We start from the raw sequence: 12502 nt of genomic DNA, 5'->3' as shown, positions 1-12502 counted from the left end.
GCCCCGGACACCCCAAGCGCCCGGTGGTTCCCGGACCAAGTCCAGTTGGCAGTCGAAGACCCGTGGCCAATCCCTGACGGGCCTGATGCCTTACTGCAGGCAGGGGGCACCCTCCAGTCCTGCCGTGTCCTGGGCAGGATATTCTTGGCCTGGAAACTGAGAGGGTGAGACTAGTGGGACTAGATCTCCCCCCGGTGGTGGTTTTCACCATCCAGAGCGCCAGGGCCCCCTTTACTGTCAAGGCTTACAGGTCTTGGTGGCATCTCTTCACGTTGTGGTGCTCGAAGAGGGATCTGGACCCGGTCTCCTGCACTATAAGTGGAGTGTTGGAGTTTCTGCAGGCTCTGCTGGAAAGCAGTCGTGCTGCATCCACTCTCGCAGTGTTTGCATCGGCCATTGCGGTGGGCCATGACGGCTTCGGCCGCTTTTCGGCACACAGTCACCCGCTGGTGAAACGGTTTCTGTGTGGGGCTTGTCGGCTGCGGAAGCCCCCCAGGCATGTGGTTTCTCCGTGGGACCTCCAGACAGTGTTGGATGGTCTGAGGAAGCGACCCTTCGAGCCTCTGGAGCATGCGGTGGACTGCTTTCTCTCCTTTAAGGCTGCCCTTCTGTTGGCACTGGCATCCGCCAAGAGAGTTGGGAATCTCTGCGCCCTGTCGGTCCATCCCTCCTGCATGGTGTTCAGTCAGGATGGGGGACTGGTGCATTTTTGGCATAACCCGTCCTTTCATCCCAAGGTGATCACTTTGGACTTCCGGTCGAGAGTGATCCGGATCAGGGCACCTTGCTCCCTGCCTGGCTCGTCAGGGACGACCCTTGGCTGCAGTTGCTGTGTTCGGTCAGGGCTCTACGTTGCTACGTTGAGCGCACGGCTGGCTTTCACGGTACGGACCAGCTGTTTGTGACGTTCGGGACCAGGGGACATGTAGCCCCGCTGTCCTCCCAGCGTCTTGCCCACTGGGTTGGGGGCGCTTTGCAGCTGCCTACGAGGCGCGGAACTGCCCGCCACTGGCGGTGATTTACGCTCATTCCATGCAGAGCATGACCATTCCGCGGCCCTGTGCAGAGGTGTCACGGTGGGTGACATCTGCCAGGCCACCTCTTGGGCCTCGAAGTCCACCTTTGTGCGTTCATATCTGCTGGATATGTGCACAGGCTCTGTGGCCATGTCAGTTTTCAGCGAGAACAGGAGTTCTATCGCTTAACTGTGTTGGCTTTTGTCCAGACCGGCTACTGCTTCCCTGGGGGGATCCAGGCCGTGTGTGACTCTACTGCCCGCCGTGGTGACTGCGTGTCTCGGCCAGTGTTGTGTGCCGTTGTTATGGTGCTTGGACACGTCTGGGGTCGGCGCCTCGGTGCGAGGCTCCCTGCCGTCAGTGTTTTGGAGGTTTGGTGTGGCTGTACTGGGTGTACGGCCTACCTAGTTCTTTTCCATGCTAATCCTGTCAGCATGCCAGCTGGGAGTACATTTATCTCCCGAAGGCCTCCGCCTCCACCAATAGCGAAGCCCGTAGGTGGGCTAAGCACTACACGAAGTAGAATTAGTAGTTACTAAACGTAACTCCAGTTCTACAAGTGTGTATGTGCCCACCGACCTACAGGCCTAGCTGTCCTGCTTCCTTTTCTACTGGCTGTTCAGAAGAAGGAAATGGAGCGGCCACGCGCTGGCTATATCCCCTTGATAGGGGCGTGGCAGTGTGCCAGCGCGCATAGGGGATTGGCGCGATAGGGTTTCGGATTTGTCTCAGTGATTGGCTGGCGCCAGAGGGGAGTATCAATAGCGAAGCCCGCAGGTGGGTACGCACACACTCGTAGAACTGGAGTTACGTTTAGTAACTACTAATTTCTACAGAGGATGAAGGGAACTTGAAGGCAACAGGTGCAATTCTTTGCACCTGTTGCCTTCAGTTTTTTTAGATTCTTGGTAGCAATCTAAACCCCCCCCCCAAAAAAACACCCATTTTATGCCAGGGGTCATCAGCAATGAAAATGTATATATGAGACAGAACAACATTAAAATCCTTTGTTCTCTTCTAGTACTTAGGTTTCTATAATCAGAACGAAATAAAAGAAATTAATACATTGTTAAGAGAACATCACGTGGCTTTATTTGTTTGACTGTTTGATTAGATGAGGCAGTGACATGGTCATCATTATTCATACAGCCTTTAACCATCGTAGTTCATAGTAACCTTCTCCTCTACTGTTATTCTGTCTCTGAAGTGAATCACGAAGTCCCACCCTCAGCTTCGATGTCATCTGCACAGCGTTTGATCTGCAGACAGAGAGCCGTCCTCACCCCTGGCAGAGACGTGAAGCACCAGGGGGCCTCCGACCCGTCCGGGTTACGGCAGTAGTTCTCCTCCAGGCCCCTGCGTGAAGACAAGCCAGACCGCCGTCTCATCGCCGATGCATTAAATCACAGAGTCGCTGCTACACTGTGGAGCCATGCAGACACCGTACTGAGGTGACACGCTTCTTCGTTTTTCACCAAATGAATGAGTGAACTGCAGGTAATCGATGTCGACACGATGAATGATCACCACCGCACAAATGAGTTTAATATTCGTTTCACATTCGCATCCCAGAGTGACCCGCTGTGGAGGTACTGACCATCTATCATCCACTGTCAACTGTCAGCACATAAAATAAGATCACTAGTAATTTCACCACAACGACAATTTGACATTATTATTCAAACAGGCAAACAAAACACTTTCTAATAGGCTACAAGTGCCTTTCCTCTCCTGATAATTCTTCTCTGTCCTCTGAAAATGCACGTACTTGCACTCGTATGTGTTTGGGTAGAAGTCGTGTTGGTGGGGAAACTGGGTGTCCCACCGCTGGCAGGGGATACCCGACGTGGTCTCATTGACCGTGCCGCGGTAATCTTCCCCACGGCCGCGGAAACAGTTGGTGGTGAAGCTGGAGGGCTGTCGTTTCTCCACACGGACTTCAGCTGCAGAGGAGGAGAAGGGTGATCAAAATTTAAAGAACATACTCGGGGTCAGTTCATGTGTGCCATGATGGCAACATAAAGAGACGACCAGCTCCTTTTAAAGTGACTGGGATCTGTAAATTAGATGGAATATGGAATAATGTGCTCATGACATGATGAATGTAAACCTCACAGTCCTCTTCAAATCTTCCAGCATGGCAGAACTTAAATATAATATAGATATTACTTCAGGGAAAGGGGAAAAATGACTTCAAGTTTAGAGTAGTGAGCTTGTGACCAGGAGGTTGGGGTTTGAATCCTGCAGACCCAGAATCATATCGAATAAAGGAAGGTCTTCATCACTGTTCATTGCTCTCCAAATGTTGGGGTTTTATTTGAGAATGTAAATGGTTGATGTGTTTGGTCTATATGTTTTGTAGATTTTGCTCCTAGGTTTACTGAGATATTTCTAATTGTGTCTCTGATGTCTTCATTTAGCAGTTTGGTCTCAATACTCCAGATTCTAAACACATATGCTTGAGGTGAAGTGGTTACTCTGAATAATCAGGAGAATGTGTTTTTGAAGAATAGGGAAATCTTCTGAGATGATTATATGAAGCAAATATCCGCATATAGGTTAATGAGCTAAAATCATAACCGATCAGTCACATTTTCACAGAATCAGGCTAAAAAATAGAAAATGATTCTTTGGAAGTTTTAATGCTGACATTGACTGTGCACAAAATGGTGCTGTTTAACAGGTTTAACCAGACTTTCCCCATGTTGATCTGAGTGAAAATGCCCTCATTCCAGATAATATCCAACACAACTGATGAAATTATAGTGATTTTCTTTTTTTAAACTAGCTTATTTACAATCTGCCTTTCCATTTAAAATAATAACAGCTGGAAAAACAGTTTTAAATCAGAAGTAAAACATTTGTTTAGACAACTTCAGATATTATCATCAGTCCACATTTCATTTTTAATGTAGAAATGTCCATTAAAACACAGTAAAACACCTCTATCTCACACTGAAACCAGCAGAAACTTAACAGGAGTAAGATGTATAAAAGAAAAACAAATTAAATGAAAACATTTTAATTAACCTTTAATGAACCTGAAGCCCGGTGAGACAACTCGGCCTCAAATCACTGACAAACATCTGAGCACTTCAGACACACTGGCTCTTAAATCAAAGAAAATCACTGTGGGGCCAAGTCTGAAGCCTCACACATTTTCGAAGAGCAATTTGCACAAACACCATAAAAGTGATTTTTCTAGATTTAATTACAGCGATTTAATAAGACTCACTAATTCAGCGGTGTCTCTGGATACTGCTGGAATCAGGCTGCTTCAGCTCTCAGTTTTCTCAGTTTGGCCAAAGGGAACCGAGGACGAAACAAATCAGGGCGAAGGAAACAAGAAGGCTGCGCCCAACAAACTGATGCCACGATACAAAAGATTACAGCAATCTCAAGCCCGCAATTATGAGTTTAATAGCTGTGTAATCTTTCAGTTAGTTTCTCAATTAAAATATTAATTTTTGTTCATAAATTCATGAAAAACAATGTGAAAACCTCCTGAGGATCCAAAGGTAAAACCTGTTTTCTCCAACTACTAGTGGAAAAACCCACAGTTTGAGATTCACTCTCACTTTAAACATTGTTGTGTTGTTTAAATATATTTTGTTAGATCTTACTGCATTTGCTGATCTCGCAGTTTTCTCTCTTCACTTTGGGGTCAGTCGTGTAACACCAAGGCACCGGAGACGCGTCGGGGTTACGGCAGTAGTTATCGTCCAGAGACTTATCGGGATACCTAAAGATATACGCAACGTTTGGTGGTTCACTCACACACACACACACACACACACACACACACACACACACTGGGATGTGGCTGTGAGTGAAAACACACTTCTCTGGCTGGTAGATGTGCTGGTGAGGATACTGCTGGTCCCATCTCTGACACTCTCGACCATTCACCGTGTGGTCAACCTGCCCCCGGTAGTCCTCGCCGTTGCAGGTGATACACACCTCTGCAAGGAAAACAAGGCAGCACACGCACAGAAACTCATTACTCTGTCATTTCCAGATAATTTTTCCTGAAAAAACATGAAGCTGTCACTTGGAGGTGATATTGGCAGGAGTGGAGGCTGCATTTTATTGATAATTACAACCACATTTTAACAAAGTGAAAGATACTGAAAAACAAGTATATCCAAACAAGAAGCAAGATTCAAGTGTTTCAGGCCAGAACATGGACCCAACCACCCAAGTACAGACTTCTCATAATTTTCTTTGGTAACACTTTACTTGAAGCTTCCCTGTATAACACATTATAAGTAGTTATAAACACTCATAAATGATCACAAAGCTTTATAACCCACTATACAGCATAGGATTAGGGTTAGGGTTATGGTTAGTGTTAGGTTTAGGTCCTGATGTGTTATCAAGCACTGTGATCATTTATGAGTGTTTATAACTATAGTTACACAGTGCTATAATGTACTTTTAATGTGTTATACGGGGGGCCTCAAGTAAAGTGTTACCTTTTCTTCCATGAGAAATGGCTAATCAATACCCGACTGCTTACTGTTTGCTCAGCATAATTTCTATATCCTTCTTCCTCACGACACCACTTTGATTGAGCCTTTAAGGATGCAACCTATAGATGTAACATGTGCACTTGTGGAAATGTTTGAGACGTACCGTCTTTGCACTGGGGAATGTTGCAGCTCTCGTAGCGTCTCTCGGGGTCAGTGGTGTAGCACCACGGACCGATACGATCCCCGCCTGGATTCCGACAGTAGTTCAGCTCCAGGCCATTCGTGGCTGAGGGTTTATACCTGAAACAGTGATTTTCTTTCTGTGAGTGATTAACTGTTAGCGTACTGCGATCATTTCAAACGCAACACTGATGTTATAGTTAAATTTGTGTCTGTAAAAAGTTCCAATTTCAGGATTTGTGAGATTTGTTGTTTTAAATCAAAACAGAGTGAAATAAAGTGAAACAAGCAGCTGAAGAAAACTAACACAGCAAGGCTCTTACTCTTGAAGTCTCGGTTTAATTTCTTTAAAACGCTGAAGGTCAGACAAAGATCGGAATGTTTCTTCAATCATTAAACCGCTGTGTGAACTGGACGGTGGGAGGAAGTGACTCACCTGTGATTGTGAGGAGACTTGGACCACCACTGCTGGCAGGTGAGCCCACTCCTCGTCGTGAACACTTTCCCACGGTAGTCTTCCCCTTTACCCACAATGCACTTTCTGACATAGGCTGCATGAAAAACAAGCAACAAGTCAAACCACATTGGTTTGGAAATGCAAATGGAGCGATTAGAGAAATGTTCCACTCACGTAATATTGTTACACTGACTACATTGAATTAAATTAAAAGAAATATGAATCGTAAAACTACCTATTAAATTGACTCAAAAGATCACTTATTTTAAACATAATTTAGTTGCATTCTGTTGAATTTGCTTTTATAAAATCTCTAAATTCAAAGTGAAGATCTCTGAAGAAGGAATTTTAAATAGTAAAAAAACAAAAGTTGTTGTTAGGCAAAACACAGATTAAAAAGATGAACTGATAATTCAGATTGTTGCCTCCCTTTATGATCAAATTTTAGGAGTTTGCTACATGAAAAATACTAATCCTAATAATCATACTAATACTGTCCATGTCTGGATTCCTCAATGTTTTCCTTTGCATACTATTTTGCATACTTTGTTCTTGTTTATATATATCTATGTTGCACGGCTGATTTTTGTGGTTTGCGTTAATTGTTTTCAGAAGCCAGATTTGCATTATTTGAAATCCTGCTTCGGGAAAAACTCAGATACTTTTTTCAGACACCTGATGCAAAATCATTCTCACCCTTCTTCTCGTAGAGGTCACAGTTCACGTTCTGCTTCACCTCTGCTTCTTTGTCCTCTCCCACCCAGGGCAGAAGTTTACAGGTGACCACTGGACGAGACTCGAAGTTGAAAGCTCTGTGTTTGGGAAGAGTTCCATGACAGAACATCTTAATATTTATGGATACAAGCGTAGTCAGTGAATGAATTAATCAACAGGCTTTAACAGGTAATTAAAGCCGCAAGCGGCATTGGTCGGGACCGAGCCTCCCCGGCAGCCCACGACTGAGACGTCCAACCCCTATCATGGGAGTTATTAGCATGTCCCATCCACTAACATGTAGGTGTTAGCATCTCCCATCCACTAACATGGAGTAGTTAGCATCTCCCATCCACTGACATGGAGTAGTTAGCGTCTCCCATCCACTAACATGGAGTAGTTAGCATCTCCCATCCACTAACATGGAGCAGTTAGCATCTCCCATCCACTAACATGGAGTAGTTTGCATGTCCCATCCACTAACATGGAGTAGCTAGCATCTCCCATCCACTAACATGGAGTTATTAGCATCTCCCATCCACTAACATGGAGTAGTTAGCATCTCCCATCCACTAACATGGAGTAGTTAGCATGTCCCATCCACTAACATGGAGTAGCTAGCATCTCCCATCCACTAACATGGAGTAGTTAGCATCCCCCATCCACTGACATGGAGTTGCTAGCATCTCCCATCCACTAACATGGAGTAGTTAGCATCTCCCATCCACTAACATGGAGTAGTTAGCATCCCCCATCCACTAACATGGAGTAGCTAGCATCTCCCATCCACTAACATGGAGTAGTTAGCATCTCCCATCCACTAACATGGAGTAGTTAGCATCTCCCATCCACTAACATGGAGTAGTTAGCATCTCCCATCCACTAACATGGAGTAGTTTGCATCTCCCATCCACTAACATGGAGTAGCTAGCATCTCCCATCCACTAACATGGAGCTGTTATCATCTCCCATCCACTAACATGGAGTAGCTAGCATCTTCCATCCACTAACATGGAGTCGTTAGCATGTCCCATCCACTAACATGGAGTCGTTAGCATCTCCCATCCACTAACATGGAGTATTTAGCATCTCCCATCCTCTAACATGGAGCTGTTAGCATTTCCCTTCCACTAACATGGAGTAGTTAGCATATCCCATCCACTAACATGGAGTCGTTAGCATGTCCCATCCACTAACATGGAGTTGTTAGCATCTTCCATCCACTAACATGGAGTAGTTAGCATCTGCCATCCACTAACATGGAGTAGTTAGCATCTCCCATCCATTAACAAGGAGTAGTTAGCTGTAGCCATCTGCTTTTGAGAGTCACTGAATGAAGGCACTGAGTGTCACAGTTTGATTGACAGCTGCTGTCAGCTGTGTAACTGCACCGCATGGCCATATATGGTCATTTCAGTTAGAGTGGAGAGAGGAGAAAATAAAAGTGTTTTTTGGGGAAACAACTGGTCCTTGTTCCTTTTCTGTTTGGCATAACTGAACAAAAAATATCACGTTTGATAGGAAAATTTGTTGTCTTTCAGTTGGTGAGGCTTTCAGAGCAGTCAGACTTTTAGTTTGGACACCAATGGCCTCAGCTTGGGAGAAGCGCGAGATTTTTCCCCATCCGGCTCCATTATAACTGAGAGGGAAAAAAATGCAGAGCGCACACCAACTTATACCTGTGAAAACATACATACATCATGAAATTTTCCCCACTTATGTTGCATCATCTTGTTCGGGAGAATCTTTTGAGACTTTACGTGTGCTCGGTTTGTTGATAGGAGTCACGGGTTAGCCGCAGTCGCCACTTGTTCGAGGTGCTGAAAAAAGGCGACTTTTTTCCTTTTTTCCCCATTATAACGGATGAGGGCCGGAGCAAGGCAGGATTTCAGACTTTCAACTTTGTACGCTAATAAAATCCACACCGTTAGACTTTTGACAAAGTTGTTCACAACTTTTGTAGAGAAATTTGTCCTCTTTCACGTCGCGTGACTCTTATGTCTGCACGACAAACGGTCTCGGAGGAGATAATTTTTTCGTGAGGAGTGATTTTTATCAAAATTTTACTTTGAAAGGGAAATGGCAGACTTCCTGTTGGATTTAGGTCAGGGGTGTCAGCGCGTGAAATGTAGACCTTGATGAGACGAACGCGTCAACGTTGGTTTGATCTCTCTGCGACATTCCTGCGGACTGTAGTGACAATTTTACTGTTTCTAGGTGGCGCTAGAGAGCAGCTGGGGTTAATTTTTCCATTTTATAAAATTTTTCGCCGGTCATGATGTGCGTGCCAAATTTGGTGAGTTTTCGTGCATGTTTAGTGGGTCAAATTTGCGTTTCTTTGGGCGTTAGTATAATAATAATATAGAACGACGACAATAAACGAACGAATAACAATAGAGACCTTGCCCTACGGGCAAGGTGGCCTGCGGCCACCTTGCCCTCCGGGGCTCGGTCCCTAATTAGGTTTACAATGTAGTAGGGCTGGGCGGTATGACCTAAAATTCATATCACGGTATAAATCAAATCCCTTCACGGTAACGGTATATATCGCGGTATAAATGTTGTGGTGTAAAACCCATAATGGAAGTGTTTCTGAATGGGTTTTGTAGTTGTTTAATTCATCTGCATTTGCACCTCATGCCACTAGGTGTGCTGTTGGCATGTTCAACTTTATTTTTACACAGACACCACAGAAGAAGGATGGCCCCTGAAGTGTAGGCTCTCTTTGCATGTTGTTGGACAAAGAGTGTTTAGCCGGCAATTCGTGCGCCAGAAGAAGCTGTAACATGTTCAATGATGCAATGCACCGATTTTCAGTAAAAGAGAAGGATTGAATGACTGTTTCAGCACATTTTTTTTTACATAGTAGTTGCAGTTAAACTGTATCAGGTGAGATGACGGTATGACGGTAGAGCACAAATCTATACCGTGGTCAAATTTATATCGTCTCTACCGCTCAGCCCTACAATGTAGAAATCTTTTTCAGGGCTGATAATGTGACAGAGTAGGATGCTCTCTGGCATCCTGGGTGGGCCTGTGTGAAACTCAGAAACACTGATTTTTATTTGACAAAACTAAAAAGCTGCAGCACAGAAAACCACTGTAAAACTACTGAACTACTCCTTATGAAAAGGTACAAAAAAGATATTAAATATAAAGTAAAATGCAGAATTGTGAAATGCTTTTTTTAAATAGGGAATTAAATGTTACAATTATAATACTCACTGTAGAAGTGCTAAAACACATTTGATTTCATGTGAATATAATTTTTTCTACCGGTTTCTCCTTTTGTAAAAAGCTTCTGTGCAAATTTTATGAGTATTTTAAGCGGCCCACATTCGGTTGAGTGGTGGTTCATTTGGCCTGTTTTTGGTCGACATCTGGCATTGTGAAGGCTTGGTTGTGGCCCACTTTTGGCAAACAGGAGCAGACCTCTCAAGTGCCATCATTCCATGCGGTTTGTGGGCCGTATGAACATCTCAGGTTTGGGCCTGATATGGGCCAAAAGAATTTTGCTATCTGGGCTGTCACCGGTGATTAAACTTCATCAGACTATGAATATACACAACAGAAAACAGATGTATATCTTAACTAAAAGTGCTTTAATATTCACACTGTTTCCTCAGGATTGCAGACAAACAGCTGCAACCTGCTCATTAATGGGTGTGTTTTGTTGATGTTCTGCAGCTTCAAAGATGATAAGTAAGACACATTCTCACCACTTCGCAACCTGCTGGATCTTTATATTTTTGCAGTAAAACAAGACGATCACAAGTAATCCTTTTTAAAAATGAGGATTTCTCAAATCAGGTGATAAGTTTAACTTGAGGCACGAGAGATCTGGGTTGTTATACCTGCAGTCCAGAGACTGTGAGCAGCGGGTTGCACAGTCCTCCAGGTTCACACCCAGCAGCGTCTGCACTCGAGCTGAGTTCCAGGCGGTGGGAACCAGCTCGCGGCCCTCAGAGCGCTGGAAGTCGTTCAGGGGGCTGTGGGACCCTGAGAATGTGCCACACAACCACAAACACACACGTGCATGGAGAGGATAACCGTGGGGACTGGGTCTGAGCTACATTCAGAGGCAGTTTGCAGGTGATGGTGGTACCAGCTGCATTATTTGGGCACAAGGCTGCAACCTTGTAACGTTTGGACCAAGACTGTGCTGCCGGTTTGTGACAACAGAGGAACCCAGGAAAAAAAAAAAAAAAAAAAAAAAAAGCAGAAAATTTAAACATCTGGAAACAGACTGAGCCATTCCTGCACTTCTATAGTTCACATAGTTTCTGGATTTGGCAGGGTCAGTTCATATTTCCTCTGAATTAATAAAGTACTTCTGTTCTGTTTTATTATATATATTATGGTAGTGAGTAGCTCGGTTTTCTTCAACTTAAGTCAACAAAAAAAAAAAAAAAAAAAAACATCTTTAAATAGAAATTCACTTTGGCTGGTTGTAAATTACCTTAGATAAACTGTGCAACTTGTTCTGTCATTAGTATTAATCTATAAAGTCTATTACACTATTTTAAGTTGTCAGTCTAACAAAAATCATCACATTGGATATAATATTGATTAAAATATTTGGTAAGAGAAATATTTCTGAGCCTCCCAGGTTACTAAGTGATTTAAATTGAACCATGTTTTTTTCATTCTGACAGTCTTTTAAATTCATCATCTTGTGATGTTTTAACTCAGTCATCTACATTTTTGCTCTCTAATCAAGCTTCTTTTTTCCTGCCAAAATACAAAACTCAACAAAAAATAGAACTAAATGTAAGAGTTCAGAACATAAAAGTGAATAAAAAAAAAAAATTCCCCAAACCCACAATAAGGATGTTAGTAATGCGTTGGGGAAGCACAGAAAGGAGAAATACACCTCCTCCACTCACACATCAACACTGAGCCTTTGATCAAACTCCCTGAAAACAACCAATCAATACGCACATCAATCACTGATGGACGCGTCGCTCCGAGCTCGTGCACTTCAGTCCTCCTTCTCCAAAATGAGCTCCGCGCGCTGAGTGCACCACAATTTATTTAAGCTGATATGCAAATTGTAATCTCATGGAATGTGCCTCCGCAAAACAAGCAGTTCTGCTCTCAGACGCTAGACGTCAGTAGAAAAATGTTTGGAGGCTTTTTTCTGGAGCTGTTTTTCCGGGTTTGGACCGGAGGACTGACCGCGGCTCCTGCAGTTTGTGTGTCGGTGTGTGTGTCGGTGCGTGTGTCGGTGCGTGTGTCGGTGCGTCCTGCGGCTCCGGTAAGAGAGAGAGAGGTGAGGGGAGACGCTCTGCGGGGCCAGAAGCACCAGCAGCGACCTACATATTACAAATAACCCCCCAAAAAGAAAAAAAAGATCTAATCTGGACTTTGATCGAGACTTTGCAACCGAACCTCAAACTGTCCGAAAACTCATTTTCTCCTCCAGCGGATAACGAAGGGAAGAAATGCAGAAATGCATGGATTTTGGTTTTCATATGAAGATTCTGTGTCTGTATTTGACACTGATCGTGAGCCTTCTCACACTGGGATCAGCTGCTGGGCCATGAAGTGCCTTGCTCAAGGACTAGTTCAACTGTTGCAGTGAATATTCAAAGTAACTCTTCCCGGTAACTTCAGACCCTGTCTTAATTTTATTGTTAAAGCGCACAGGTTGTTAAATATGG

The 12502-nt window shown here is 44.0% G+C and overlaps 2 protein-coding genes across 3 annotated transcripts in view; one reads left to right on the top strand and one right to left on the bottom strand.

The window, feature by feature from the left end:
• Nucleotides 1-2126: 2126 nt before the first annotated feature.
• LOC115388163 (hepatocyte growth factor-like protein) lies at nt 2127-11511 on the bottom strand. The gene is made up of 9 exons (XM_030091116.1): nt 11493-11511; nt 10694-10838; nt 6822-6937; nt 6105-6219; nt 5652-5788; nt 4858-4978; nt 4640-4758; nt 2785-2959; nt 2127-2372 (listed from the first exon to the last, which is right to left on the bottom strand). The coding sequence occupies exons 1-9, from the start codon at nt 11509-11511 to the stop codon at nt 2228-2230; spliced, it is 1092 nt and encodes a 363-aa protein (XP_029946976.1). The 3' UTR covers nt 2127-2227.
• A 474-nt stretch (nt 11512-11985) lies between these two features.
• The window catches only part of abhd14b (abhydrolase domain containing 14B), a 6097-nt gene continuing 5580 nt past the window's right edge, over nt 11986-12502 (top strand). The window contains exon 1 of one of the 2 annotated variants that reach the window (XM_030090983.1): nt 11986-12111. The gene's annotated coding sequence lies outside the window, so the exon portion shown is untranslated. The remainder of the gene's footprint in view (nt 12112-12502) is intronic. The other variant, XM_030090984.1, reaches the window with a different exon arrangement.

This window comes from Salarias fasciatus, chromosome 5, assembly GCF_902148845.1.
Source record: "Salarias fasciatus chromosome 5, fSalaFa1.1, whole genome shotgun sequence".
Taxonomy (NCBI): Eukaryota; Metazoa; Chordata; class Actinopteri; order Blenniiformes; family Blenniidae; genus Salarias; species Salarias fasciatus.
Note: the sequence above shows the minus strand (reverse complement) of the source record. Positions and strands in the feature narration are given on the sequence as shown.

Coding starts and splice junctions, on each gene's coding strand:
- LOC115388163 (XM_030091116.1), bottom strand. Junction 4,979..5,651: donor CATTCCCCAGTGCAAAGACG/GTACGTCTCAAA, acceptor TTTTCCTTGCAG/AGGTGTGTATCACCTGCAAC. Junction 2,373..2,784: donor CCAAACACATACGAGTGCAA/GTACGTGCATTT, acceptor GTCTTCACGCAG/GGGCCTGGAGGAGAACTACT.